Below are 25,803 nucleotides of genomic sequence, written 5' to 3' on the forward strand. Positions count from 1 at the left end.
AAGATTATGACCTAAAACTAATATACAATAACAAACTAACTAAAGAATGAGTATCGATATTTAATATATATTCAAAAAGTAACAAAAGACAAGCACAATATATGAATATAAACATTATCATTTCAATTGTACTCGATAACTTGTCATGTTTTAAAAACGATCAATGATCGCATCATTAGATACACTTCCAAATACTCCATCCTCTATATAACAAACTAAACAATCACTCAAAAAGTCATCACCAATCATGCTTCGCAAATCAATTTTAATAAACTTCATTGAAGAAAAAGCTCTTTCGACCGTTGCAGTAGCCACACGTAATATCAAACTCAGCTTTACAAGCAAATAAACAAGTCCCTGTGTCTTGTGAATATTTGTTTTAACCAATGTCTTCGGCATATCACCAAGCCCTTTTAAGTTAGATAATGCATTGTCCATTTCTCGCACATAGCCAATATAGTTATCAAGCTCACAACTAAGATCTTCAAGCTTAGAAGCAGTGAACTCATTTGGATAATATGTAGCAAGTTTCATAATCTTGTTTTTATTATAATTTGTAAAAAAATCATCGGGACTCAAACTAGCCATACCAAGAAGCAGATCAATATTCACTTCACTAAAACGGTTGTTAAGCTCCGAAAGTTGCAAATCAATAGCAGCACAAAAAACCTCTACGTACAAATGATGGGAATATGTAACAGTTGAGCTTTTACGCTTCGACTTTCCAAGTGCATACTTCTCATCCATTTTTGGGATTACAATACCATTCTTATCACAAAACGAAGAGACGTTTTCTATTAAAGAATTCCATTTAGATTCCCTCATTATTTGCAATTGCCTCTTTGCGAAATCAACAAGTTTCATTGCACTAACAATATCTTGATCTTTTCTTTGTAAGGCCATATTCAAATCATATGTAATTGCCAATAGTTTTAGCATCAAATGTAATATACACACGAACTCATAAGATCTTATATCTTCCACTAGACTTTTTGCCAATGCTTTCTCCTGATAATTTGAACCCTCATTTGCAAGAACTCCAAGTATATGAACAATTGATGAGAATAAAGAAATAAAGTTACGCAATGTCTTAAAGTGAGATCCCTAACGGGTATCACCTGGTCTTTGAAACCCAAGTTCTTGATTTAATCCACTACATGTATGAACTTCACCAAGCACTAATAATTCATCTAATTTTTCAGCTTGATCATCTCTAAGCATCTCCGTACGCTTATAAAAACCTCCAACAACATTCAAAACATTAGCAAGAAAAAATTATTTACATCCTTGTGTTTATTTGCAACAGTTACAAGAGTCAATTGCAACTGATGAGCAAAGCAATGTATGCAATATGCCGAAGGATTATCTTTCAGAATCAAAGTTTTAAGATCATTGATTTCTCCTTGCATGTTACTAGCTCCAGCATACCCTTGTCCCCGTATTAGAGATGAACTCAATAAATGTTGTAAAATCAAGGAATATATTGCTTTTTGTAATGCATGTGTAGTTGTACCTTTAACATGAACCCTAGCTTTTTTGATTTGGGAATTGGAAGAAAATATTTGTCGTTGGAGTTTGAAGGCTTCTGTGCTTTTGTTTATTAGAAAGAAAACGTTTTTATGTTTATTTATTAAAAGAAAAAATGTTAGTTTAGTCTCTGTTTAGAGGAAAGTTCAGAGGAAAAACGTTCTTATGTTTATTAGAAGAAAACGTCGTCGTTTAGTTTGTGATTTGTTAAGAAAATGTAAAAAAGCAACGAAATAAAATATCGCTTTCAGCGGGAATCGAACCCCCATCTTTCCCAACGAACTTACAGCCCTTACCATTGAACCTAGCCCCATTTTGTTACTGGGTTCGGCAGTATATATTTATATAAATCTAGTAAATTTTTTAATACAAATACAAGGTTCTAGAAAAAGTCACTGGGTTCGCCTGAACCCGCACCCACAACTGTAGCTCTGCCCCCGCCTATAAGTCGCATTTGCTATAGGACGTATTAAACAAATAAGATGGCAGACCTATAAGTCGGATTTGCATGCAACTTTGGTATTTGTCCCTTCTCCTATTTTTTTCTGATCCCTCATAAATGTTGATTAGAGGCGGATCCAGGATTTAAACTCTATGGGTTCAACTTTTAAGATTTTTAACATTGAACCCATTATATTTTTAAAGTTATGGGTTCAAATCTATTATTTTTATAATTTTAATGAATTTTTACACATAAATTTCTACTCAGCGTCGAAAGTTATGGGTTCAATTGAACCCATAACAAACACACTGCATCCGCCTCTAATGTCGATCTTTCTCTCACTCACAACACAGATTTTTCTTCTAACTCATTTCGTCTTTCTTTCAAATGGAATACATTAATCATATATATTATGAGGTGAGTTATTTCAATATGTCATGTAATACTTTCCTGAATTTATGGATCCCAATTTGAGCTTAGAGCCTTTTTTTTTCTTTCTTTTTGTCAAGTATTCTTCTTTTTCCCTTTGGAGTTGTTATCATGCCAAATAAGGATGTTATAAGCCTAAAATTGATCTTTAGCATAAATAAAAATAGGCTCACCTAATCATATAAACAAACAAAGCACAAATCTAGAAGAACACATAACCAAACAAGGCATAAACAAACCTAAAACCTACCCCCAAACATGAATAAACTATGGCACTCACGTATATATTTGTCACCTCGCATATATTGCTACACTTGTTCTTTCACATAACGTGATATTTTAAAGATGAGAGTTTTTTCCTTCTTGATGCTCAAATCACCAAGTTAGTGTTAAAACTAAGATTCGAAGTAGAAATTGAAGATTTCATGGCTAGGGTTAAAAATGTTCAGAGAGAGAGAATTGGGGCTTTTCTTATTACTGCTAAGAATGAAATAAAAATTATTATTCGTCTACAACACATGTGGGCTTGTCTATATATATGACCCGTCTGACTCAAATTCTAAACTACAACTACAACTCTGCTGAATAAATACAAAGTGGGCTTCAAGGCCCAATACAAAGAGTGAGCAAAGAATAAAAGAATGGATTAATACTACTACTAATACTGCTACTAAAATACTACTAACCATTTGCACTAATCTCAACACCCCTACTGACAAATTGGAGGGTGAGAGAACCCCCCAACTTGCGAAGATGGACATGATGAACAACCCATGTCAAGGGCTTAGTAAACATATCAGCAAATTGATTTGCAATGGAGGTATGAAGCAATTGAATCAGGCCTTCATTGAGCTTGCTTCTGACGAAATGGCAATCAAGTTCGATATGTTTAGTGTGCTCGTGAAAAACTGGATTCTTGGCAATATGTATATCTACCATACTGAGCAACAATAGGTTGACTCTGGTCTCAAAACTTGAATACCAAGATCAGAAAGAAGTCGGGACACCCATGTAATTTCAGCAATAGCTTTGCTCATCGACCTGTATTCTGCCTTTGCAGAGGATAAGAAAACTACATATTGCTTCTTTGATTTCCAGCCTACTAAACTTCCTCCCAACAAGATACAAAATCCAGACACAAACTTCCTACTATCTGGACAGGCCCTCCAATCACTGTCACAATAAACACTCGAAAAAAATCAGGAGAATCATTGAGAAATATACCAAAATCAGAGGTTTAAGGTTTCTAAGCAGATGCAGAGCTGTTTGCATGTGAGGAAGGCATGGCTGATGCATGAACTGACTTAAGTGTTGTACTGCAAAGGAGATGCCAGGCCTGGTGTGAGTGAGAAAATTCAGCTTCCCAATCATACACGTGTAACTCTCAGGGTTAGGCAACATATCACCTTCAGTGGCCTTTAGTTTCTCATGCATCTCAAGTGGGCAGACCACATATGAGCAATCAGAAGAATGGAACTCCTTGAGAAGGTCATGAATGAACTTCTTTTGATGAAGTAAAACCCAAGACTCACTATGCAGCACCTCAATCCCCAAGAAGTAATTGAGATTGCCTAAATCCTTAATTTTAAATTGATCATGGAGAAAATCTTTCACAGCAGATACTTCAGCTAAATCAGTCCCAGTGATGATTATATCATCCACATACACCACCAAAATGACAAAAAACTTTCCAGAACCCCAAGTAAAGAGAGAATAATCATTCAAGAAATGCACATAAGCCCTAGAATACAAAGCATTTGACAACTTGGCATACCACTGTCTAGAAGCTTGCCTTATCCCATATAATGATTTTTTGAGCTTGCAAACTAGATGGGCTGAAGAAGAAGAGAAAGAAATACGCAAGGCAGGTGGAAGTTTCATGAAGACCTCCTCATCCAAATCCCCATGTAGAAAAGCATTGTTGACATCTAATTGAAACAATGGCCATTTCTTTTTAACTGCTACAACAATTAAGGTTTTAATAGTATACATCTTTACAACAGGTGAAAGGTTTCATGAAAATCTATCCCTTTAACCTGAGTGTCCCCCCTAACCACAAGTCTAGCCTTGTATCTTTTTATAGTCCCATCAGCTTTGTATTTGACCTTATACGCCCCATTTACAACCAATGGGCTTCTTACCTAATGGTAGCTGAACAATGTCCCAAGTGTCATTGGGCTCTAAGGCCTCAAATTTCTTTTTCATGGCATCCTACCACTCAGGACTGGAGGCTGCTTGCGAGTAAGTGTTATGCTCAAAAACATTATTCTCATCAAAAGTAGAAACGGAAGTGGAGTTAGCAGACTTAAGTCCTTGTGAAGGAAAGTGGAAGACATAGTTTTGGAGATAGGAAGGAGAGTTATGAGGTCTGGAAGAATTTCTAACCACATGAACTGCTTCACTAGAAATAGGGGAAGAAGTGGACTCAGATGGCAATGAAGGAAAAGGAGAAGGCAGGGCAGCAGTGGGAAAATATGTGGAGAAGAATCAGTAGTGGATGGGGGCAAATCAGGAGAAGCATGGTATGATGGAGTAGGCTAAAAAAACAGACTGAGGAGAATGGTTGAAACTAGTAGAAAAAGGTATATTGCGCATGAGAGAGTGCCTTGATGTTGTTTGAATAAAAAGGATTTTATGTTTATAAAAGATAACATCTCTGGAAACAAAACAAGTTCTGTATTTCAAATCATACAATTTGTATCCTTTCTTTACAAAGGGATATCCTGAGAAGACACAGGGGGTAGCCATTGGTTGAAGTTTGTCTCTATGAGGTTTTGGGACAGTAGAGTAGCATAGACACCCAAAAGCTCTAAGATTGGAGTAAACAGGAAGTTTGTTGTAGAGGATTTCATAGGGACTTTTGTCTTTTAACAAATTGGAAGGGAACCTATTTATCAAATATGTGGCAGTGAGAATGCAATCTCCCCGGAATCTAATGGGGAGTCCAGACTGAAATAGAAGGGCACTAGCAGTTTCTAAGAGATGCATGTGCTTTCTTTCTACAACCCCATTCTGTTGTGGGGTGCGAGGACATGATGTTTGATGTATGATCCCTTTTTCAGAGAAGTATGCAGAACTAACAATGCTTGATCCTAATTCTAGAGTATTATCACTCCTTACAGTTTGAACCTTTAACTGGAAGTGTGTTTCAGTCATAGCTATGAAGGCTTTTAAGAGGTCAAATGCATTACTTTTGGCACCCATTAAGTAGGTCCAAGTGGCTCTGGAGAAATCATCTACGATGATCAACAAATACTTTGATCCATTATAAGTGGGAGAATGATAAGGACCCCAAGTATCAATATGTAGTAACTGAAAAGGCTTTGTAGTTTGTATGTTGCTATCAGGGAATGTCAGTTTGATTTGCCTTGCTAAGGGACGAACTGGGCAAGAAAATGACTGTTTGGGAGAAAGATGTAAGGCAAGTGCAGGAATATGTTTCATTATAGAAAATGAAATGTGCCCAAGTCTATAGTGCCAAACAATATCCATTTTATTAAAATTGTTCAAATTTGCATCAGCATGTACATGTCTCTTATCAGAACCAACAATAGTTACATTTACACTAATCTCAACATGAAAAACACAGACATCATGCATAACAAAAGAAGAAACGGAAGAATTAGGAATGACAGAAGAAGTAGTAGAAGAAACAAGAGGCAGAATAAGCTTGTAGAGATTATGATCCAGTTTACCAAGAACCAGAAGCATCTTCAGTGAAGGGATCTGTATAGCACAAAGAGTTCTGGTAAACAAGACAATCCCATTGAATTAGTTTAATAACTTATGTACAAAAATTAAATTGTATTGAAAAGAAGGAACATAGAGGACATGATGAATTGTGAAGTTAGGAAATAAAGTCAATGATCCTACAAGGTGAACTGACCTTATAACCATTAGATGTTGTACACAGTGCTAACAGAGGGAAAGGGTTTAATCAGAAAATGTTGCTCCTAGTCTGTATGTAATGTATCATTTAAACCTATCAGAAACTGGTAGACTTTTTGGACATCCTCATCATTTTGATAATCAGACTTGGCACCACAATTACTACAAGTCCTAACTCTAGTGACTGATAAGGCATCAATCTCATCCCAGAGTTGCTTGATTTTATTGAAGTAGGATTGCAATGTCAAGAGACCCTTGTGAGATATGGGCTAATTCCTTTTTGAGTTCAAAAATTCTGACAGCATCATCCTGACCATATCTCTCTTCCAACTCCCCCAAATGTCCTTAGAAAACTTAGAGTACTCAACACTACGAGCTATGTCCTTAGACAGGGAGTTGATTAACTACAAAACTACTAGATCATTGCATCTCTGCCACTGTCTCGCCAGGGGAGAGGCATCAGGGGGTTTAACAGAGACTCCATTGACAAAGTCAAGTTTGTTTCTGACAGAAAGGGCCACTAAAATAGTGTGTCTCCAGCTCTCATAACCAGTGCCATCAAATGGCACTGAAACTAAAGAGGTTCCTAGTACATCAGAAGGATGGACATACAAAGGATGACAAGGATGGGTATAGTCATCCTCATGGAAAGCAGAACGAGAAGATGCAGGTCTAGAAGTAGACATGATAGGGGTAGGGATAGATGAATTGTCGTCTGGCATTTTCTCTAAATATAAAGAAAGGAATATCAGCATATACTATGCATGCAATCTACAGAAAAGTAAAGTTACCAAATTCCTTTGCGAACTGGAAGGAACAACAGCCTTGTTTATTGGAGAAAACTCGATAATCCACTAATAAAATCACGACCACCAAAACCTAGATTTGGCTTGAATTTGATGAAAACCAAAATCAGATGAGGAAATCCAGAGCTTTCGATGAGACAAAGTAGAATGTGAGAGGAATCAGCAGCAAAATGCAAAATTTGACTGAAAAACTAGAAAATTCCATCAAAATTAGTCAACCACAGCGAATAGAATCAGGAACGAAAAACTCCAACGAAAAACCTCGAGGGTAAGATCGGACGAGAGAAAATCACGAGCTCTAATTGGATCTTAGCTCTGATACCATGTTAAAACTAAGATTCGAAGCAGAAATTGAAGATTCCATGGTTAGGGTTAGAAAGGTTGAGAGAGAGAGAGAGAGAATTAGGGCTTTTCTTATTACTGCTAAGAATGAAATGAAAATTATTATTCGTCTACAACACATGTGAGCTTGTCTACATATATGACCTGTCTGGCCCAAACTCTAAACTACAACTACTACTCTGCTAAATAAATACAAAGTGGGCCTCGAGGCCCAATACAAAGAATGAGCAAAGAATAAAAGAATGGATTAATACTACTACTAATATTGCTACTAAAATACTACTAACAATTTGCTCTAATCTCAACAGTTAACAACTTTAGTTCTCTCTTTATGTTCTTTCATATATAATATTTGCCTCTTTTTTTGAATTCCCAATTAAAGATATGAACTTTTCCTTCTTTGTTGATTGGAAATGACCCCAAAAAGCAACTTTGCGGGCTGAAAATTTGCAGATATTATAACAAGAAAATCAAATGGCATTCTCTTCTATTTATGAATATGGCTCAAAATGTCAAGGGTGGGCATTTCTTGCATTTGGTTCCATTTCCTTTGCTTTGTTCATTTATGCTGCCATTGTTTCAAAGTTTCTTCTACCATATGATAACTCAATCCTTGCAGCCATACAAGACGACAGTTCAACACTTTCGACTTTTGAAGTAATTAGCACTTAACTCACTGTACTTTTAGAATTGTGAATTCAGAATCTAATATTTGTTGAAATTTTGTTACTTTCATGTATATATTTATGTTTCGTGTCAAAAATATTGGGTTCGGTTAAACCCGTAGCACTAAGGCTACATTCTCCACTAGCTCCGAACTTAGTTAGAGTTTTTTCGTAAATAATCTTACATTTTGTTTTCTGTCAAGTTAGAAATCTACTCATCATGCTCTTTTATTCTCAAAGTCAATACCTCAAAACATGTCTTCTTATTTGTTATTTTAATAATGGTGGTGTGCAGTTGCACGCTCCTCCGCTATTCCACGTCATACCTGCAACTACCTACTACCAGTACAAGTATGGGGAACTGTATCTACCAAAGCTTGGGTAGAATTGCTGCATCATTCATTATCTATGCTTTGTGTACTACTTGACTTTTCGAACTTGTAGGACTTGAAGTTCTTGAGAGTTAGATGAGTTCATTGGCTTTTATGATTGTTTGTTCTGAGATGAGAATATAAAGAAAAAGAATTGTGGAATATATTATCTTTCTCAAACTAGCCTTGTACAAAAAAAAACTTTCTCAAAACGGACAAGCATTAATCGTAATTATCTATATTTGATTAAACTACTATGTCAAAGAACAATAAAAGGTGAAGGAAAGAAAGAGGACGTCAAGTCCAAACTCTATAATACACACAGAAATAAATGAACCGAAAATCTAAGTGTGTGATTGTGTCAGAAAGGAGGCCAAAAGTAATTTGTGGTCACACCATTTGACAGCTGAAACTTTTGGTGAGAACTTTGCATAGTTGATGAACAAGATTGATTTATCACACGAAAAATGACAGTTAGTGTGACTAACATTGTGATGCTAAAGATATTTTTGTTGGACACGTCAAGAATCAACTTAATAATAGTGCAACTTACTCATAACATTGTTAAAGGTTGCTTAAGACACATTTACAACGTGAGGTTAGATGCAGCATGGTTGAAAAGTTCATCTTACTTAGGAGTTAGGCGGCATCCTTAGTACAACATCAGGGCGCTAAAGCATGCGCCACATCACCCACATGCTCGTCTTGTGTTTAATACATACAACATGTTACCTTATCAAAAAAAAATCATGAAAAACAGGTTTTCGCGCATGCTGTTGTAAAAAATAATCCCGCCCAGGAATAATATCCCCGATAAATAATAATAACGCAAGAGAGTAACAACGACACTAACTCTTTTAATGGGTAAAATACACTCGAGCAAAGCAATATAACTATTATAATATTACAACTTAGTAGTGTCAAGAGACTACTACAATCTTGAAAGAAATAATATTTTTTAATTAAAATATCCCACTACAATATTACTCACACTCACTATTTATCTTACACACTACAATATGTGGATTACTCTCTCTAACTTCTATTGCTTCTCTCTTATTTTGGTGTAATTGAAATGAAGAATGGATGCCTCTATTTATAGTAAGAGATGCCATTCAACTACTACAAAGAAGATGTTTTGTTGTTGATTTAGTCCTATAATTTTTTAACAAAGTTAGGCACCTCTCATTTTCTTCAACAAAGTTGTCAATAAAGTTAGGCACCTCCCATTTTCTTCAACAAATTTGTCAACAAAGTTAGGCACCTCCCATTTTCTTCTTTGTTTTTCTTTAATATGAGCCCCACAAATCTCTTCCTTAATTTTGATTTTTCTTTTTCATTCAATCTCTGAAAATCCTCAAACTTAAGAGGTTTTGTAAAGATATTTGCAGCCTGATCATGAGACTTCACATATTTGAGCTTGACTTCCTTCTTGGCAATGCACTTTCTGATGAAGTGATATCTTGTATCTATATGCTTGCTTCGATCATGATACACCAGATTCTTGGCGAGTGCCTGTGCAGATTTGTTATCAATACAAATCTCTGTGGCTTCAATTTGTGGCAGATTGATCTCCTTCAATAATCTTCTTAGCCAAATATCATGACATGTACATGATGTTGCTGCTATATATTCGGCTTCACAAGTCGAGAGAGTAACTATGGACCGTTTCTTTGAACTCTAAGAAATAACAGAATCACCCAAGAAAAATACAAAGCCAGTTGTGCTTTTTCTATCATCAATATTTCCCGCATAATCACTATCACAAAATCCCATAAGGTTGAAATCATTAGAAGAAGATTAAAATAACCCAAAGTCAATCGTACCTTTTAGGTATCGAAGAATTCTTCCAGTGACCTTCAAATGGGTGAAGGTAGGAGCTTCAATGAAGTGGATTACTACTCCAACTGCAAAGAGTATATCTGGCCTGGTACAAGTCAAGTACCTCGAACTTCCCATAAGACTTTTAAAAAATGTGGGATCCACATTTTCTCCTTCATCAAACTTGGACAATTTTGTCCCACTCTCCATCGGTGTGTTCACGGGGTTGCAATCGAGCATGTTGAACTTCTTCAAGATCTCTTTTATATAGCTTTCTTGAGAGATGAAAATTCTATCCTCTATCTGCTTCACTTCTAGGCCCAAGTAGTATGACATGAGCCCTACATCTGTCATCTCGAACTCACGAGACATATCTTTCTTAAAAGCTTCAAACAAACTTGGGTTATTACCCATGAAAATAAGATCATCAACATAAAGACAAACAAGTAACATAACTCCATTAGTATGAACTTTAAGTTAAAGAGCATATTCATGGAGACAATGAGTAAATCCATTGTCTTGAAACTACTTTTCGATGCAACTATTCCATACTCGTGGGGCTTGCTTTAATCCATATAAAGCTTTCTTCAACCACAACACTTTATTTTCATGATTTTTTACCACAAAGCCCAATGGTTGTTCAACATAGACTTCTTCTTCAAGATAGCCATTCAAAAAGGCTTACTTGACATCTAGTTGATGGATCTTCCACTTCATTTGCGCCGTTAAAGAGATAAGCAAACGAATTATCTCCATGCGGGCAACATGTGCATAGACTTCTTCATAGTCAATGCCTTGCCTTTTCTTGTAGCCTTTAGCCATAAGTCGTGCCTTGTATCTCTCCACATCGCTATCAACATTCTTCTTTGCCTTGTATACTCATTTAACTCCAATTGCTCGATGACCCTTGGGAAGTGTTGTTAACTCCCAAGTGTCGTTCTTCTCTATTGACTCGATCTCCTCTTGCATAGCTTGTCTCCACCTTTTGTCTTCAACAGCTTCATCAAAGTTCATTGGTTCACTATCAGCAAAGAGACAATATAAAAAATCAAAATTAGTAACTTCTTCTGTGTCCTCATAGAGCTCTTGAATACTCCTTGTCCTTTGCGGTTGTTCATTTGAACTTTCTTGAGAAGAGGGAGATGCAATATTTGTTGGAGAAGGAGGTGGAGTTGTATCCTGCACAGTTTTCACGGTCTCTAGTTATTCTTCATTACCAAAGTATGGAAGAAAATCATATGAAGTTTCTTCCTGAGCTTCCTAGTTCCATGCCAATTCTTCATCAAATTCAACATCTCGACTTACCACCATCTTTCCGCTACTTGGGTTGTATAGCTTGTATCATTTTGAACTCGTATCATAGCCAATAAATACATGCTTGACACTTCGATCGTCAAGCTTCGCTCTTCCTTGATGTGGCACATGAGCATAGGATATGCTCCCAAAGATTTTCAAGTGCTTGACACTTGGCTTTCTTCCACTCCATGCTTCTTGAGGGGTTTGATCTCTAACATTCTTTATTGGAGACCTTTTGTTCAAATAAACTGTACAAGATACAACTTCTGACCAAAATTTCTTGGGCATATTTTTAGCTTTTAACATACATCTAGCTATATTAAGAATCGTTCGATTCTTTCTCTCTGCAACTCCATTTTGTTGGGGTGAATAAGGTATCGTTAGAGGGCGACAAATTCCATGAGATTTACAAAAGTCATTAAATTCTTTTGAAGTGAATTCGCCTCCTCTATCGGACCTTAAAGCTTTTATTTCATAGCCACTTTCTTTTTTTACAAGTACTTTGAAATTTTTAAAAGTAGCAAAAAGCTTCAGATTTTTGGTTCAAGAAATAAATCCAAGTTTTTCTACTAAAGTCATCAATGAAAAGTAGAAAGTATTTACTTTTACCAAAGGAAGGTGAATTGATTGATCCACACATATCAGTGTGAACAAGCTGAAGCGGCTTGGTTGATCTTGACATGGCCTCCTTTGGAAAAATCCTTCTTGCATATTTTTCAAGAAGATAAGCTTCACACAATTGATTGGGATGGCTTATTGATGGTATCTCATGCACCATATTCTTTTCTCCCATTGATTTGAGCTCTTCAAAATTCAAGTGCCCAAATCGCATGTGCCAACACCATGATTCATCTTGCATATTAGCCTTCAAACACTTTGCATCAATTGCCTTAAGATTCAGAGAGAATAATCTATTCTTAGCCATATGCACTTTAGCAATTAGAATTTCACTTGAATCTCTAAGTCAAAAATGCATATTTTTCATGTGGATGTCGTATTCCTTTTCAAGAAGTTGGCCCAAACTCAAAATATTACTTTTTAATTTTGGGACATAATAAACATCTTGAATTAACTTGTGACTACCATCTTTACAGGAGATCAGAATCGTACCTATCCCTTCAATTTGAATCTTTGAGGTATCTCCAAAGGACACATTACCTCTCACCGTTTTATTGATCTCCACAAACTTCTCTTTGCATCCACACATATGATTGCCTGCTCCATTGTCCAAATACCACGAGCTGTAATCATCCTTGTCTTCTTCCTTGAGTGTCATTAGTAGCATTGACTCAACTTCTTCTTTCTTGTTGTCAACAAGGTTAGCTTTTTCTTCAACATTGCTACGACATTCCCAAGAGTAATGGCCAAATTTATGACAATTATAACACTCAATTTTTAATTTGTCATACCTTTGTCTATTATTTTCTTGGTAGTAGCCACGTCCTCTTCCTCTTCCATGACTGCCACGACCTCATCCCCGTCCATTCTCTCGATAGCTCTTTTTACCTCCATAATCTTTGAAGGATGCCTGAGTTTTTAGAAGTTGCTCCAATGGTACTTCTTTTCTCCTCTTGATCTTTTCATCATGGGCCTGTAAAGAACCTTCCAATTGCTTTACCATCATAGAGTCTAAATCTTTAGACTCATCAATAGCACACACCATAGAATTAAATTTAGGTGTTAAAGTGCGAAGGATCTTTTCTACCACACAGACATCTTTTATGTCCTCCCCATATCTTCTTAATTGATTTACAACATCCTTCACTTTTGAACAATAATCTGAAATACATTCGGATTCTTTCATTTTTAAAACTTCAAAATCAGCCCTTAGAGTTTGAAGTTTTACCTTCCTCACCTTGTCAACTCCTTGAAGAGAATTTTGTAAAATCTCCCAATCTTTCTTTGAGGTGGTAGCATCTGTCACCTTCTCGAACATGGCATCATCGAGACATTGATGGATGAGCGTGAGAGCTTGTTGATCCTTCTTCCTTGTCTTTGCCAAGACATCTTTTTTATTTTGAGGCAGAGCTTCCTCATTATCGGGTTTTGCATACCCTCTATCTACGATTTCTCACACATCCTCAGAGCTAAGAATGTCTTTCATACGTAGACACCATTTCTCATAATTATCTTTTGTGAGACGGGGGCACTGAAAAGACAGCGTACTATTATTTGTCATGGCTCTGATATCGTGTTGTTGGAAAAAATAATCCCACCTAGGAATAATATCCACGACAAATAATAACAACACAAGAGAGTAACAATGACACCAACTCTTTTAATGGGTAAAATACAATACCCGATCGGAGCAATATAATCACTATAATATTACAACTTAGTAGTGTCAAGAGATTACTACAATCTTGAAAGAAATAACACTCTTTAATTAAAATACTCACTACAATATTACTCACACTCACTATTTATCTCACAGACTACAATCTGTGGATTTCTCTCTCTAACTTCTATTGCTTCTCTCTTATTTTGGTGTAATTGAAATGAAGAATGGAGACCTCTATTTATAGTAAGATATGTCATTCAACTACTACAAAGAAGATGTTTTGTTGTTAATTTAGTCCTAGAATTTTTCAACAAAGTTAGGCACCTCTCATTTTCTTCTTTGTTTTTCTTTAATATGAGCCCCACACATGCTACCTATACTTGTAGCTGCTGCTTCCATTGAGAATTGACTTGAAAAAATATGATTCGGTTTCTTCTTGATGATTGTTATCACATAATACCAATTGGAAAAATTTGTAATTAGAAGGACCAGAACGACAATTCTCAACCGAAAAGGCTGGAGAGCTCCGTCTCTATGCATCCTATGGACAATCTAGTTGGAAAGGAGTAGCAAGTATATCAGAAAAACAAAGTTGCTGCAACTGTTGATTGAGATTTAGATGTTTTTCCTGTCGTTATATTTTTGGTTTAACTTGAAGATTGTACATTACTTTGATATTAGACTTTTAGATTCCCTATATGATGAAAAGGTCTATGTCCATTGTCCTTGTACACAATTTTGAGCAACCACTTGTTGCTATGATTAATGGAATTTACTTGTGTTTGTCCCATTTCCAAATAACTTGCAATGCACTCACCAACTGCTCCTGCTCAAGTTGTATATTTGAAGATAAAAGACAGCCTGGTGCACTAAGCTCCCGCTATGCGCAGGGTCCGGAAAAACGTCGGACCACAATGGTCTATTATACGCAGTCTCGCCCTATATTTCTGCAATAAGCTATTTCCACGACTCGAATTTGTGATCTTCCGATCGCATAACAACAACTTTACCAACCTCTTAAAAAAATGGAAGATGTATGAGTCTAATAGAGTTGATTTTCCATTAAATTGTACAAAAGTGCTGGCATCAATTTGGCTTACAATATTACTATACCATCAATGACTTTGTTTTATTCAAGTAATAACAACAATAACAACAACCCAGTAAAATCTCACTAATGGGGTCTGGGGAGGGTAGTATGTACGCAGACCTTACCCCTACACCGAAGGAGTAGAGAGACTGTTTCCGAAAGACCCTCGGCTCAAAAAAATAAAAAGATAAAATGACAAAAAGGAGACAATATTAGTATCACAACAACAATCATAAGATAAATAGGAACACCATGAAATCTAGAAGAAAGATGCAAAGCAAAGGGAGACAATATTAGTAAATATTAGTATCACCACAATAATCATAAGAAAAATAGGAACACCATAAAATCTAGAAGAAAGATGCAAAGCAAAAGCGATAGCTAGTAAATAGGACATGCACTGAAAAGCGAAATAGTAAGTCACAACATTACAAATAGCTATCTTAGACAAAAACCCTACATGGCTAGTCCCACAATGGTACGAAGTAAGGCACGACTCAACTACCTCCTAACCTACAACCCTAATACTCGACCTCCACATCTTCCTATCAAGTGTCATATCCTCGGAAATCTGAAGCCTCGCCATATCCTGCCTGATCACCTCTCCCCAATACTTGTTAGGTCGCCCTCTACCTCTTCTCGTGCCATCCACAACCAGCTGCTCACACCTCCGTACCGGAGCATCTGGGCTTCTCCTCTGAACATGTCCGAACCATCTAAACCTCGCTTCCCGCATCTTGTAATAACAAGAAGTCTAATTCTGGAGAAGCAAATAAAATATATAAAGCAACAGCTGCTATATATGATATAGATGATGAGGTAAAGTTCAGGTTTTTTAAATCATATCTTAGTCTGACAAAGTTCAGTTTTCTTATCCTATTCTTTAGACTACCTTAAAATATGTACTTTTGTTGACCTCATTTTCCTTGGAAAACAAGAAATATTATCTAGAGATACTTTAATAAATTCTGTATAACATGGTCCCTTATTAATCAAAATCTACACAAATAAGACAGTGAACTTGCCCAAAAAATAAATCTGAGTAAAGAAGAAAAGTATGGAATCTGTTGTTGTATTTGTAGTGCCATTTCCAGCACAAGGCCATCTTAACCAGCTGCTACAATTTTCATGTCTGATCTCTTCATATGAAATTCCAACTCATTTTGTTGGCTTCCAAACTCACATTCAGCAGGCTAAATCAAGAAACCTTCAAGATATGCAGAAAATTCAGTTTCATGAACTCCCAACTCCAGATTTTGAGTCACCTCCTCCTGTTCAAAATTCCACCTCAAAATTTCCAACACATCTTCAACCATCTTTTGAAGCCTCTAAACAGCTACATGAACCGTTTTCGAATCTCCTACATGAATTCTCCAACAAAGTGAAAAGAATTGTTGTTATACATGACCCTCTTATGTCTTCTGTGGTGCAAGATGTTTCCTCCATTCCAAATGCAGAGTCCTATGCCTTTAATTGCATCTCTGCTTTCACTCAATTCTTTAGCTTTTGGGAAGCTATTGGAAGACCTTTTCCAGTTGAGGGAATGCCAAAAAATCTACCATCAATGGAAGGGTGTTTTTCCTCGGAAATCATGAATTTTATGGCTTATCAGTATGAGTTTATGCACTACAGATCAGGAGATGTATTCAACTCATGCAGATTGATTGAAGGAACTTATGTTGATATGTTAAACAAGTTGGAAATGAATGCAAACAAGAAGCAATGGTCGATTGGACCTATACTACCAGATTTAACAATGGTTGCAGGCAAAGATTCAAGAAGCAGGTACAAAAGCTTGGAATGGCTAGATAAACAAGGTCCAAAATCTGTTCTTTACATCTCTTTGGATCAACGACTACAATGACCGATGAACAAATTCAAGAATTGGCTATGGGGCTAGAAAGGAGCAAGCAAAAGTTTTTGTGGGTGTTGAGAGATGCAGATAAGGGAAATGTTTTTGATGGAGAAACAAGAAAAGCAAGAATACCAAAAGGGTATGAAGAAAGAATGGAAGGAATAGGTATGGTTGTAACAGATTGGGCACCACAGTTAGAAATCTTGAGACACACTTCAATTGGTGGATTTATGAGCCATTGTGGGTGGAATTCATGCATGGAAAGTATTACAATGGGAGTCCCTATATTAGCTTGGCCAATGCACTCTGAACAACCTTGGAATGCTACACTAATAACTGATATTTTAGAAGTTGGTATTCAAGTGGCAGAACAAGCTCACAAAATGGAATTGGTTAGCTCATTGACAATTGAGAAAGTTGTAAATAGATTGATGGTGTCTAAAGAAGCGGAGGAGATGAGAAGTAGGGCTGAGAAGTTGGGGAGAGAAGTTTGGCAATCAAGAAATGAAGGAGGTGTTTCTCAACTAGAGCTCAATTCCTTTATTGATCATATTAGTAGATAGATTGCTTTTGATTCACTAAACTTGTCTAGTTTTTGGTTGTGTATTACACTAGTGTGGCAAAGATTGAGGGGAAAAAATGTATGTCTTTTATTTGAGTAGCTTTCATCTTTTCTTTGGTCAAGTTAGATACATTTTTATCTTTTACCTTAAATAAAAACATGTTTTATGTCAATCAACTACACCTCAATTTCAATATAATTCTAAACCAAATTATCAACTTTGCTCTATGAAAAAATATGACACCTCCTTATCCAGCTGATATAAAGAATTTGCTACACTAAATTTAATTGTTAATACGTTTTTATCTTAGCTCTAAGAAACGATATTGAAACAGACAGAACTGTACCCATATGTTAATCAAGAAGATAATCATGGATTCAAGCAACAGCCTCATGTTGAAGCATCTCTAACTTAACAGATTAGTGAATTTTATTAAAATATAATGAATTTCCAGCAAGGATTCCATGTAGTTCAGACAGATAATCAACTCAATGACCTCGAGCAAAATCTGGAGTTAACACTCTGCGATGGAAAGCCTAAATCAATGGTACATGGCCTTGCAGCCTCATTTATTCCCAAGTTATTCAGCCACTTTCCCTAATAAAAATGCTTATATCAAAGCACTAAGATCAGGCCACGGCACGTATAATCCCACTTATCATACATCCAAACTCATCCCATTTGTTGAGAAAAACGTGAAGAATTCAAAGGATCTAAAAAAAAAAAAAAAGAGAAGTATCAATCTACAGTAACATAGACTCTGGACTCTCTATGTAGCCTTTGAATGCTTTGAGCCATTGTGCACCAATTGCGCCTGGACAAAAGGAAATTATTAAGGTTAATCGTGAATTGCTTTTTAAAGAAGTGGATATGAAGAACCAACTATCTAATAGCCAGTAAAGTCACTCACCATCAATCACCCGGTGATCACAGCTCAATGTTACAGACATCATACTAGCAAACTTATACTGGTCTTGGCCCGAACCAGGTATCACCCTTCTCTCAGCTGTTTAAGAGCAAGTGGTGATAAGCACAAGATATCACAGCTGAAATAAATCAGTTCAATGAGATGCAAACTTACCAGAACCAACAGCTAGGATGGCTGATTGTGGAGGGTTAATGATGGCACAAAACTGTTTTATACCAAAAGGCCCTCCCAAATTGCTAACAGTGAATGTTCCTCCCTGTGAAAAAAAGAAACAAGAGTTGAATAAAATATACTTTTGTCCAACTATGCAAAAGAAGATATTTAACTGCAATGCACACCTCATAATCCTGTGGTTTTAAGCTGTTCTCTTTTGCTTTCTGGGCTAAGTTCTTCACTTCCTCGGCAATAGTGGATAAACCTTTCTTATCAGCATCCTGCCAACAATGCGGATTTTCTAAGATGAGATATAACAGGTAGTAAGAATCAAGAAATATCCAATTACTATAAGCAGCAGACTGGGATGAGAACGAACCCTGACAACAGGAACGTAAAGTCCATTGTCAGTCTGCACTGCTACATTGATATTTATGTTGTGATACCTGTGTTTGCAAGAAAGAATGCACTATTAATATACATAGCAAATCTCAACAACAGAAGTCTTCTCGCACATATATTCCACTTACTGGCGAATGTAATCATTGGTCCATGAACTGTTGCACTGAGGAACTTTTCGAAGAGCTAAAGCAGCAGCCTGCAATGAAGTTACCCAGGTCATCTCTCTCTGAGACAGGTCACCACAAATAACTGACGACAATATCTCTTATACACCCCGTATTATGTACTCCTTCCTTTCCAAATAAAGTCGAAACAGTGGTCAAAAGACCTAAACATAAGTGTAAAATTTACATATTTACACCCATTTCTTCAACATAAGCAAAGTTTATATATTTAGAAATTATATTAAAAGTATCACTGAAAATTGTAACTTCTTTGCCTATCAAGAGAAATTTACAACTTTTTACAGTTAAACATATTTATTATCCAGAAAAAATGTAGCCAAGAAAATCAGTTCGATTTCCAAATAGTTCTAAACATCATATATAATGGGACCGAGGAATATCTGTGTTTTGACAAGGCGCAGTAGTTAAGAAAGCAAGTTAGAAGTTATTCAGATTTCTTATGAGAGAAATCTACGACATTCCGGCTCAAATTTTGGCACAGACGTCCATGCGCAGTCTCTCTCTTGGGTTTTGACAAGACTTTTTCTCTCTTTTCTGGACCCTTCACGAAATACAGAAAGGCTAGAATCGACTCCTTGAGACGAGATAACAAGACCATTGCTCTCTTTTCCTTCTTCCTTGTCAGGTGGCACAGTGGATCTAAATGGAGTATTTCATACCTTTATTACAAGATCATTAACAGATAACTTCTTTCCTCCCGAAGCCTCTTGCAATGAGTTGAGCTGGCTCCTCAATCTGCAGACCAAGCAACAGGCAAGATAAATAACAGAAAAAAAATCAATTTGGCTGTTGAACAATGAAAGTAATACTTACTCCATAAGTTTGTCGACGCATGCATCCACAGTCAAATAGTAATGGGGAATGGTTTGCTTTGACAGCAGCAACCTAGAAGCTGTCACCTGCACAGATTACACCAAAACTGGTATTAGGACAAAACTTGTGCTTGTAAAAGAAGTGGGTAAACAAGAAGTATACCTAACAGGCTAACACTTAATACAAGGGATTAATTGGAGATAACATGGACGAGCATCTAAAATTGGCTTATTCTGGGAACACGAGGATGCATACCCTAGAGGTGTAAATAGTACCTTTCTTATCTGTGAAACAGGAATATCTGTGTAATCAAGAGATGCCTCAGCCTTGGCAGCTGCTGCAGGGGCTTCCTTTCCTCGAGAAGCTACATTATCAAGGGAAAAATAAAGATCATTGATTCTTCTAAGACTACATAACAACTTCTTTCCATCAGCAAAAAAAAGGAGATAGTTCAGCGACATAAAACCAATAGTAACATCAACTAGCATATAAGTATATATGTGCAGACTAGAAAGAAGGTTACCAAGATAATCTTCAATATCAGCCTTCACAATACGTCCCTCAGGACCTGTTCCTTTGATGTTTGAGAGAGGTATCTGCTCATGTTCATACAAATGCAGAATTAACCTCAAGGCTAAAACATATTAACCTGAATCATATTTTCGAAGAAAATTTAACTGAAGAAAATATACATTGTGATCTTCCGCCATTTTCCTAGCCAGAGGACTAGCAAAAATGCGATCTGCCGGAGGCGCACTAGGTTTAGAAACTTTTGTCTCTGATGGAGTGACAGGTTTCTCGGCAACCTCTTCTTTGGGAGGAGGTGGAGGAGGAGGCGCTTTCGGTGAAGGCGTAGCATCCAATGTTGAAGGTTGGTAATCTTTAAATTTTGCAATGTCATCTTCCTCTTCAACAGTAATAGCAATCACCTACAGAATTTCCAACATTCATCAAACAACAAAAATTATGATTGATTCTCACAATGATGTCGCTTTTTTTGGCATGTAGCTCAAGGCACAATAAGATTCACAGAGGAAAGAACTTCTGCTGGGTCAACTATATGAGATTAGGAGCTTATTGTGACTGACCTGATGGATTACAACATAAAATAGGGAATTGTCAGGTTCACTATTCAGCTATTAGCTAAAATATCAAAGGTTCAGCAAAGCACCAGCCTAGAAACAAAGTACCAACTAGAATATAGGTCAAAAGAAGGGACTAGAAGGACCAAATTAGCCTTTGTGGTGGAATGTGCTGTGTATGCATCAACTATATAAATGCAGATCTATACAAGTATGTAGAGATTTTACATCCACACAGTGCAAATCCTCAACTAACAAGTGAAAAATTCAACAATACAGATAACGGTGAGCCCTTCAACAATACAGATGACAGTGAGTCCCTTTACCACATGGCTTAAGGTCTAAATTATCCAACACCAAGATAAACAGTCCAAATTGGTACTCTCAATCAATTGGATTAAGCATCAATACCTCTCCAACTTTGATACTGCTTGTTCCGTCTCCGCGAAGAATCTTAGCTAGATATCCCTCTTCCATGCACTCCATCTCCACTGTTGCTTTATCCTATAGGGATTGAATGAGTAGCATAAATACCAGAATCCAGAAGTTAAGACACATAAGGGAGAAAACTCCCTCAACAACATCATGATAAAAGAAGCTTAAAATGATCATACTGTTTCCACTTCACATAGCACTTCACCAGGAGAAACTTTATCGCCCTCTTTCTTTAACCATCTGGCAATATTTCCCTGCATTACAAGTATGGAACCGCTGAGGCGCTAAGACAAACGTAAGTGGAAAATAATAACGATGCTCGAAGGAGCTTTAGTGAGAGAAGCTACATACCTCTGTCATTGTAGGTGAAAGAGAGGGCATACCAATCTCTTGGTGTGGAGGAAAATCTAAAATAGAGAAGACGCCAGATTAATTTGATTCCAAATTTGAGGGTTCTCCCACTTTGGTTCCATGTTTCCAAATTAAAGCAACTAAGGATAAGAAGGATGCCTCAGGCAATAAGTTCGAAAAACAGACACAAATACTAAAGCAGAAGATAGGGTAAATGTCAATGCAAATGACTCTATTAGTGTGCATTGACATGAAGTTGTCCTCCCATGAACCTTAACCGATAAAAATAGGACTAAAGTTGCAGCGAGTAGATAAATGCCCATTGAAATAAAGCATGGTTTATAAGCATTTTGAAGGATGCCCTGAGAACAGATTTTCTAGTTAAATAGCCAAAAGCCGAAGTGACACTAAAAACAAGTACCTGAAGCTGTGGAGAAACACCTCCCTGAAGGCACTTGTGATCTGACACAAAGAAGACAAATCAGAATCTGCTTCAAGAGTCTGATCAAAAAATTATTTTCTAAAAGTATTTTTAAGGGAAGAAGTAAGCCAGAGAACAAACCCTCTCATGAAAGCCATGCTAGCGGTGGAGGCGGATGGAGCAATTGCAGTTCTCAGAGCATTTCCATATGTTGCCACACATGACATCTACAGTTAGAAGCACGTTAAGATAATCTGATTGCTGCTCAAAATCCAGCAGGAAAGGCAAGCTATAAAAGAAGGTTAACAAAGAAATAGAGGTTTAGTCACAACCATGGGAGATACTGCTCTACAACTGTTGTTGGAGACTGCTGAACCTGAGTTGCATCTATTGAAACCAGACTGGCACCTTAAAATATCTGTAAAAGCCACACATATTTGAGTCAATGATTACAAGGGAAAAAAATGAAACATCACCACCATGAGAGAGCCAATAACAAGAAAATAAGTGACCATTAGATGTTCAGAATGACAAACATATGATAACGTGGATAATTCATCAACAAGAATAATTAAATCTACTAATTTACCGTCTCCCTTCTCCACAGAAGGCCTCGTGCCATTACTGAACCAGCGGACAGAGTCATGCCGTAATAAATTTGAAGAACTTCTGATCTGCAAAGCAACGGAAACAGAAAAAAATGAGATGAACAAGTTCTGGAATAATTGAACACACATTTGAGTGTTCCAAAGGGCATAAATGACGTAGATTAGGCGATGGCATTTCAAAGAAATGACCTGCATTCTAGGTATATAAAAAAAAAATCTGAGAAAGGTAAGTGTATTATTTTTAAAAAAAGGCACCAAGAAGGTGTTGTTCAAAAGTATTTACAGAGAGTCCTATGGAGCGTCCCTTCCTAATCTTAAAGGGATCCATGGGATCTATCATTGCCTCAGCTTCATTTACATAATTCTGTTTACACTAAAAGTAAGCAATTCATTTTATCTTCTGAATGGAGTTTCCTTTGTCTTTGAAGTTCGAAGCATTTGTCATTTATCTCTCCATATAGTCCAACTCCACCATATGCATGCAGAGATGGTATACTACCACTTCTTCTGATTTGTACTTCTTACTTCAATGCTTCAGCACTTTAACAGGTCACAAGTATCTTTAGGCATGGCCCATTTAAGTCCCACCACGTTAAGAAGCAGCTGCCACAGTTGACCAGTAATATGGCAATGCAATAAGAGACTGGCATTCTCAGACTTGACTCCACAAAGGTAACACTTTGAGCACAAATTAAATCTTCTTTTCTGTAGATTTTCATGTGTCAGGCAAGCCTTTCTAGCCACCAACCAAGTGAAGCATGCCACTTTTATATTGGGCATTTGTCTTACAGATTTTCAACAGAATTAGCCTATAACAAGAGTTCACTGTGAAGAATACCCTTGCTATGAGCTTTCCAGAGTAGTTTGTCTTGTCCTTGGGTCAAACCTCTAAAGGGTTCAAGTACTTCCAAGAATTCAGCCATTCTTCCCAATCCCCATGTCTCTTAAAATTGAATTCCATTCTCCTGCCCTCTAGTAATAGCCAAAGTAGCATTCAGTAAAACAGTGAGTCTGAAAAGAACTGGGAATAACTCTTTTAAGGGAGCCTGCCTAATCCAAATATCATTCCAAAAAGCAATCCTTCTTCCATCACCCACCACAAAACCAATATTTTCAACAACATTTTTCCATAGAGCTCTAGTACTCCTCCATAACCCCGTAGTCCAAAAACCTTGAGACTCATATTTTATACTCAAGTATATAATTCAAAGTATATCCCTTTCTTTTCTTTTCTTCTTTAACACCGCAATGTTGCTTGGACGGGTGCGGATATAGAGGTCGGATTCTTTATCACATAAGTTTTAGGATACAGGGGTATTGATCCGAGTGCGGATATGGGTGCTGGGATACGACTAATAAATGTATATTATGGAGTATATATTTCGATTAACTAAAGCTATTAAACTAAAACTAATTTAATTCTTTATGAACACCTAATATTTTATTCATAAGATGTCTCGTGTAATAGCAAAGCATTCTCCTAATTATACAACTATAACTATATATATCTATCAAACCAAATGCCCAATCAATTTATTCTTCTTGGTCATAAATTTAGTCAAAGCACCCAAGGTAAGTTGACCAAATCTGATATGGACCCCACGGCCACACCCACGTTGTGTCAACACGGATGTGCCACGTATTTTGAAGAGTCCAAGCAACATAGGATGAAATACTTATACCTAGAAAGGGAAAGCGAGAGACTGGAAAAAATAACTAAATACTAGCAAGCATTCCAAAATTGTTCGGCCAATTGCTTTGAGATTTCACCATAGACTAATATCAAGCACCAAACCATATGCCAAGAGTCTACAAGACTAAAACAAAATAGAAAAGATCTTTTTCCGCACCCAAGGGTGTCGCGAATGAACTGGGACGAGAACCATGAGGCCTCAAATTCAAATCTCCCATCTGCCTCTAAGCCTTGATGGACAGAGTTGCTGCGGGAGGTAGCGTGTAATAACCGATGTGCGCGCAAGCTGGCTTCAAAAAAATCGCAGCTCAACCAGCTTGTGATTATCAAATGAAAATGCGCCTCGTTCAACCTAACATCGATATAAATGAATCGCACGGACTCCAAACTCGATTGACTTAAAATGCGGCACAACAATTCACGGACTAATATGGATCATACTACAATTGTAAATCAGATTCAAAATTAAGCGGATTTTAGGGATTCAAATTGAAATAAACAAAAAGAAAAAGGAAATCTGAAGAATCACAATCACACCTTACCTTTTTGGAGTGACGAAGAACGTGAGTAGCATACGTCATGATTGTAATGGTTCCACAAACCAGAACACCTTTAATTCGGTGGTGGTGGCTTTTGGAGTGTGGAATTGGGCGCAACAAACAAAAATGGAGGAGCCTTCCCCTTAATACTAAGCTTAGCAGCCGTATGTATATTGTGACTTTCTTTTATTGAAAAGGGCAAAAGTGAATCTTTGTCAAATTACAGTGGCAAATATATACCGGTTTTATAAATGGCAGGGGCAAAAAATAACTAACCACTAATGTACAGACAAAAATATCCTAGGCAGATACACACGGTCAATTTTGGACCTTTTTCGTTTATTATTACGAATAGTCAATCAAATTCATTATTTATTTTTTCTAATTAGTATCTATAAATTATACAATAATTATATATGATTCTACAAATATATACATAAATTATTCATATATTATGTATTTGTCGATCATTTTAAGTTTAAGTTATTGTGTGAGCGGCTATTTTAGTTAATTCTGCTAAAGTTTAAGGATAAAATGCCTCCTAACCATAGACCTTTGTATGTATATTATGACTAAGGACCCGTTTGTCCATAATTTAATTTTATTTTTTTTTAAAATGTGTTTGTTCATAAAATTTCGTAAATTTCTGGAGATTTTTCGAAAACGAGTTTTTCAATAATCAAAAAGTAGTTTTGACTACTTTTTCAAATTTTTGATTTTTTTTTTTTTGCACACACAAAACTGCAATATTTTTACAAGTGAAATATATGTTCAAACATAATTTTAAATTTTAAATATCATTTTTCAACTTAACTTC

At 36.6% G+C, this 25,803-nt stretch overlaps 2 protein-coding genes and 1 pseudogene across 3 annotated transcripts; 1 reads left to right on the top strand and 2 right to left on the bottom strand.

Annotated features, from left to right (window-relative positions):
- Positions 1–150: 150 nt before the first annotated feature.
- LOC107788120 (uncharacterized) lies at positions 151–3,337 on the bottom strand. Its single transcript, XM_075237598.1, has 3 exons — positions 3,085–3,337; positions 1,119–1,241; positions 151–1,037 (listed from the first exon to the last, which is right to left on the bottom strand). The coding sequence occupies exons 1-3, from the start codon at positions 3,335–3,337 to the stop codon at positions 151–153; spliced, it is 1,263 nt and encodes a 420-aa protein (XP_075093699.1).
- Positions 3,338–15,968: 12,631 nt separating this feature from the next.
- On the top strand, positions 15,969–17,515 carry LOC107788121 (zeatin O-glucosyltransferase-like; annotated as a pseudogene). Its single transcript, XR_012702459.1, has one exon. The product of XR_012702459.1 is annotated as a zeatin O-glucosyltransferase-like (transcript).
- Positions 17,516–17,783: 268 nt separating this feature from the next.
- Positions 17,784–25,195, bottom strand: LOC107788125 (dihydrolipoyllysine-residue acetyltransferase component 2 of pyruvate dehydrogenase complex, mitochondrial-like). Its single transcript, XM_016609782.2, has 19 exons — positions 24,990–25,195; positions 22,736–22,820; positions 22,479–22,564; positions 22,288–22,373; positions 22,147–22,187; positions 21,726–21,781; positions 21,554–21,628; positions 21,351–21,443; positions 20,550–20,786; positions 20,381–20,453; positions 20,133–20,221; positions 19,858–19,943; positions 19,704–19,779; positions 18,988–19,055; positions 18,837–18,903; positions 18,643–18,738; positions 18,458–18,560; positions 18,287–18,382; positions 17,784–18,190 (listed from the first exon to the last, which is right to left on the bottom strand). The coding sequence occupies exons 1-19, from the start codon at positions 25,026–25,028 to the stop codon at positions 18,120–18,122; spliced, it is 1,623 nt and encodes a 540-aa protein (XP_016465268.1). The 5' UTR covers positions 25,029–25,195; the 3' UTR covers positions 17,784–18,119.
- Positions 25,196–25,803: the final 608 nt, after the last annotated feature.

This window comes from Nicotiana tabacum, chromosome 18 (genome assembly GCF_000715075.1).
Source record: "Nicotiana tabacum cultivar K326 chromosome 18, ASM71507v2, whole genome shotgun sequence".
NCBI lineage: Eukaryota > Viridiplantae > Streptophyta > Magnoliopsida > Solanales > Solanaceae > Nicotiana > Nicotiana tabacum.

What these genes read in the sequence shown, in the direction of transcription:
- LOC107788120 (XM_075237598.1), bottom strand. Translation starts at nt 3,337, where the DNA reads ATGGTAGATATACATATTGCCAAGAATCCAGTTTTTCACGAGCACACT. An exon ending in TGTTGAGATTAGTGCAAATG is followed by an intron (nt 1,242 to 3,084) that starts GTTAGTAGTATT and finishes ATGTTGTTGGAG; the next exon opens with GTTTTTATAAGCGTACGGAG. An exon ending in ACTTGGGTTTCAAAGACCAG is followed by an intron (nt 1,038 to 1,118) that starts GTGATACCCGTT and finishes ATATACTTGGAG; the next exon opens with TTCTTGCAAATGAGGGTTCA.
- LOC107788125 (XM_016609782.2), bottom strand. Translation starts at nt 25,028, where the DNA reads ATGACGTATGCTACTCACGTTCTTCGTCACTCCAAAAAG. An exon ending in GTAGAGCAGTATCTCCCATG is followed by an intron (nt 22,374 to 22,478) that starts GTTGTGACTAAA and finishes TTCTAACTGTAG; the next exon opens with ATGTCATGTGTGGCAACATA. An exon ending in TGCTATGTGAAGTGGAAACA is followed by an intron (nt 21,444 to 21,553) that starts GTATGATCATTT and finishes CAATCCCTATAG; the next exon opens with GATAAAGCAACAGTGGAGAT.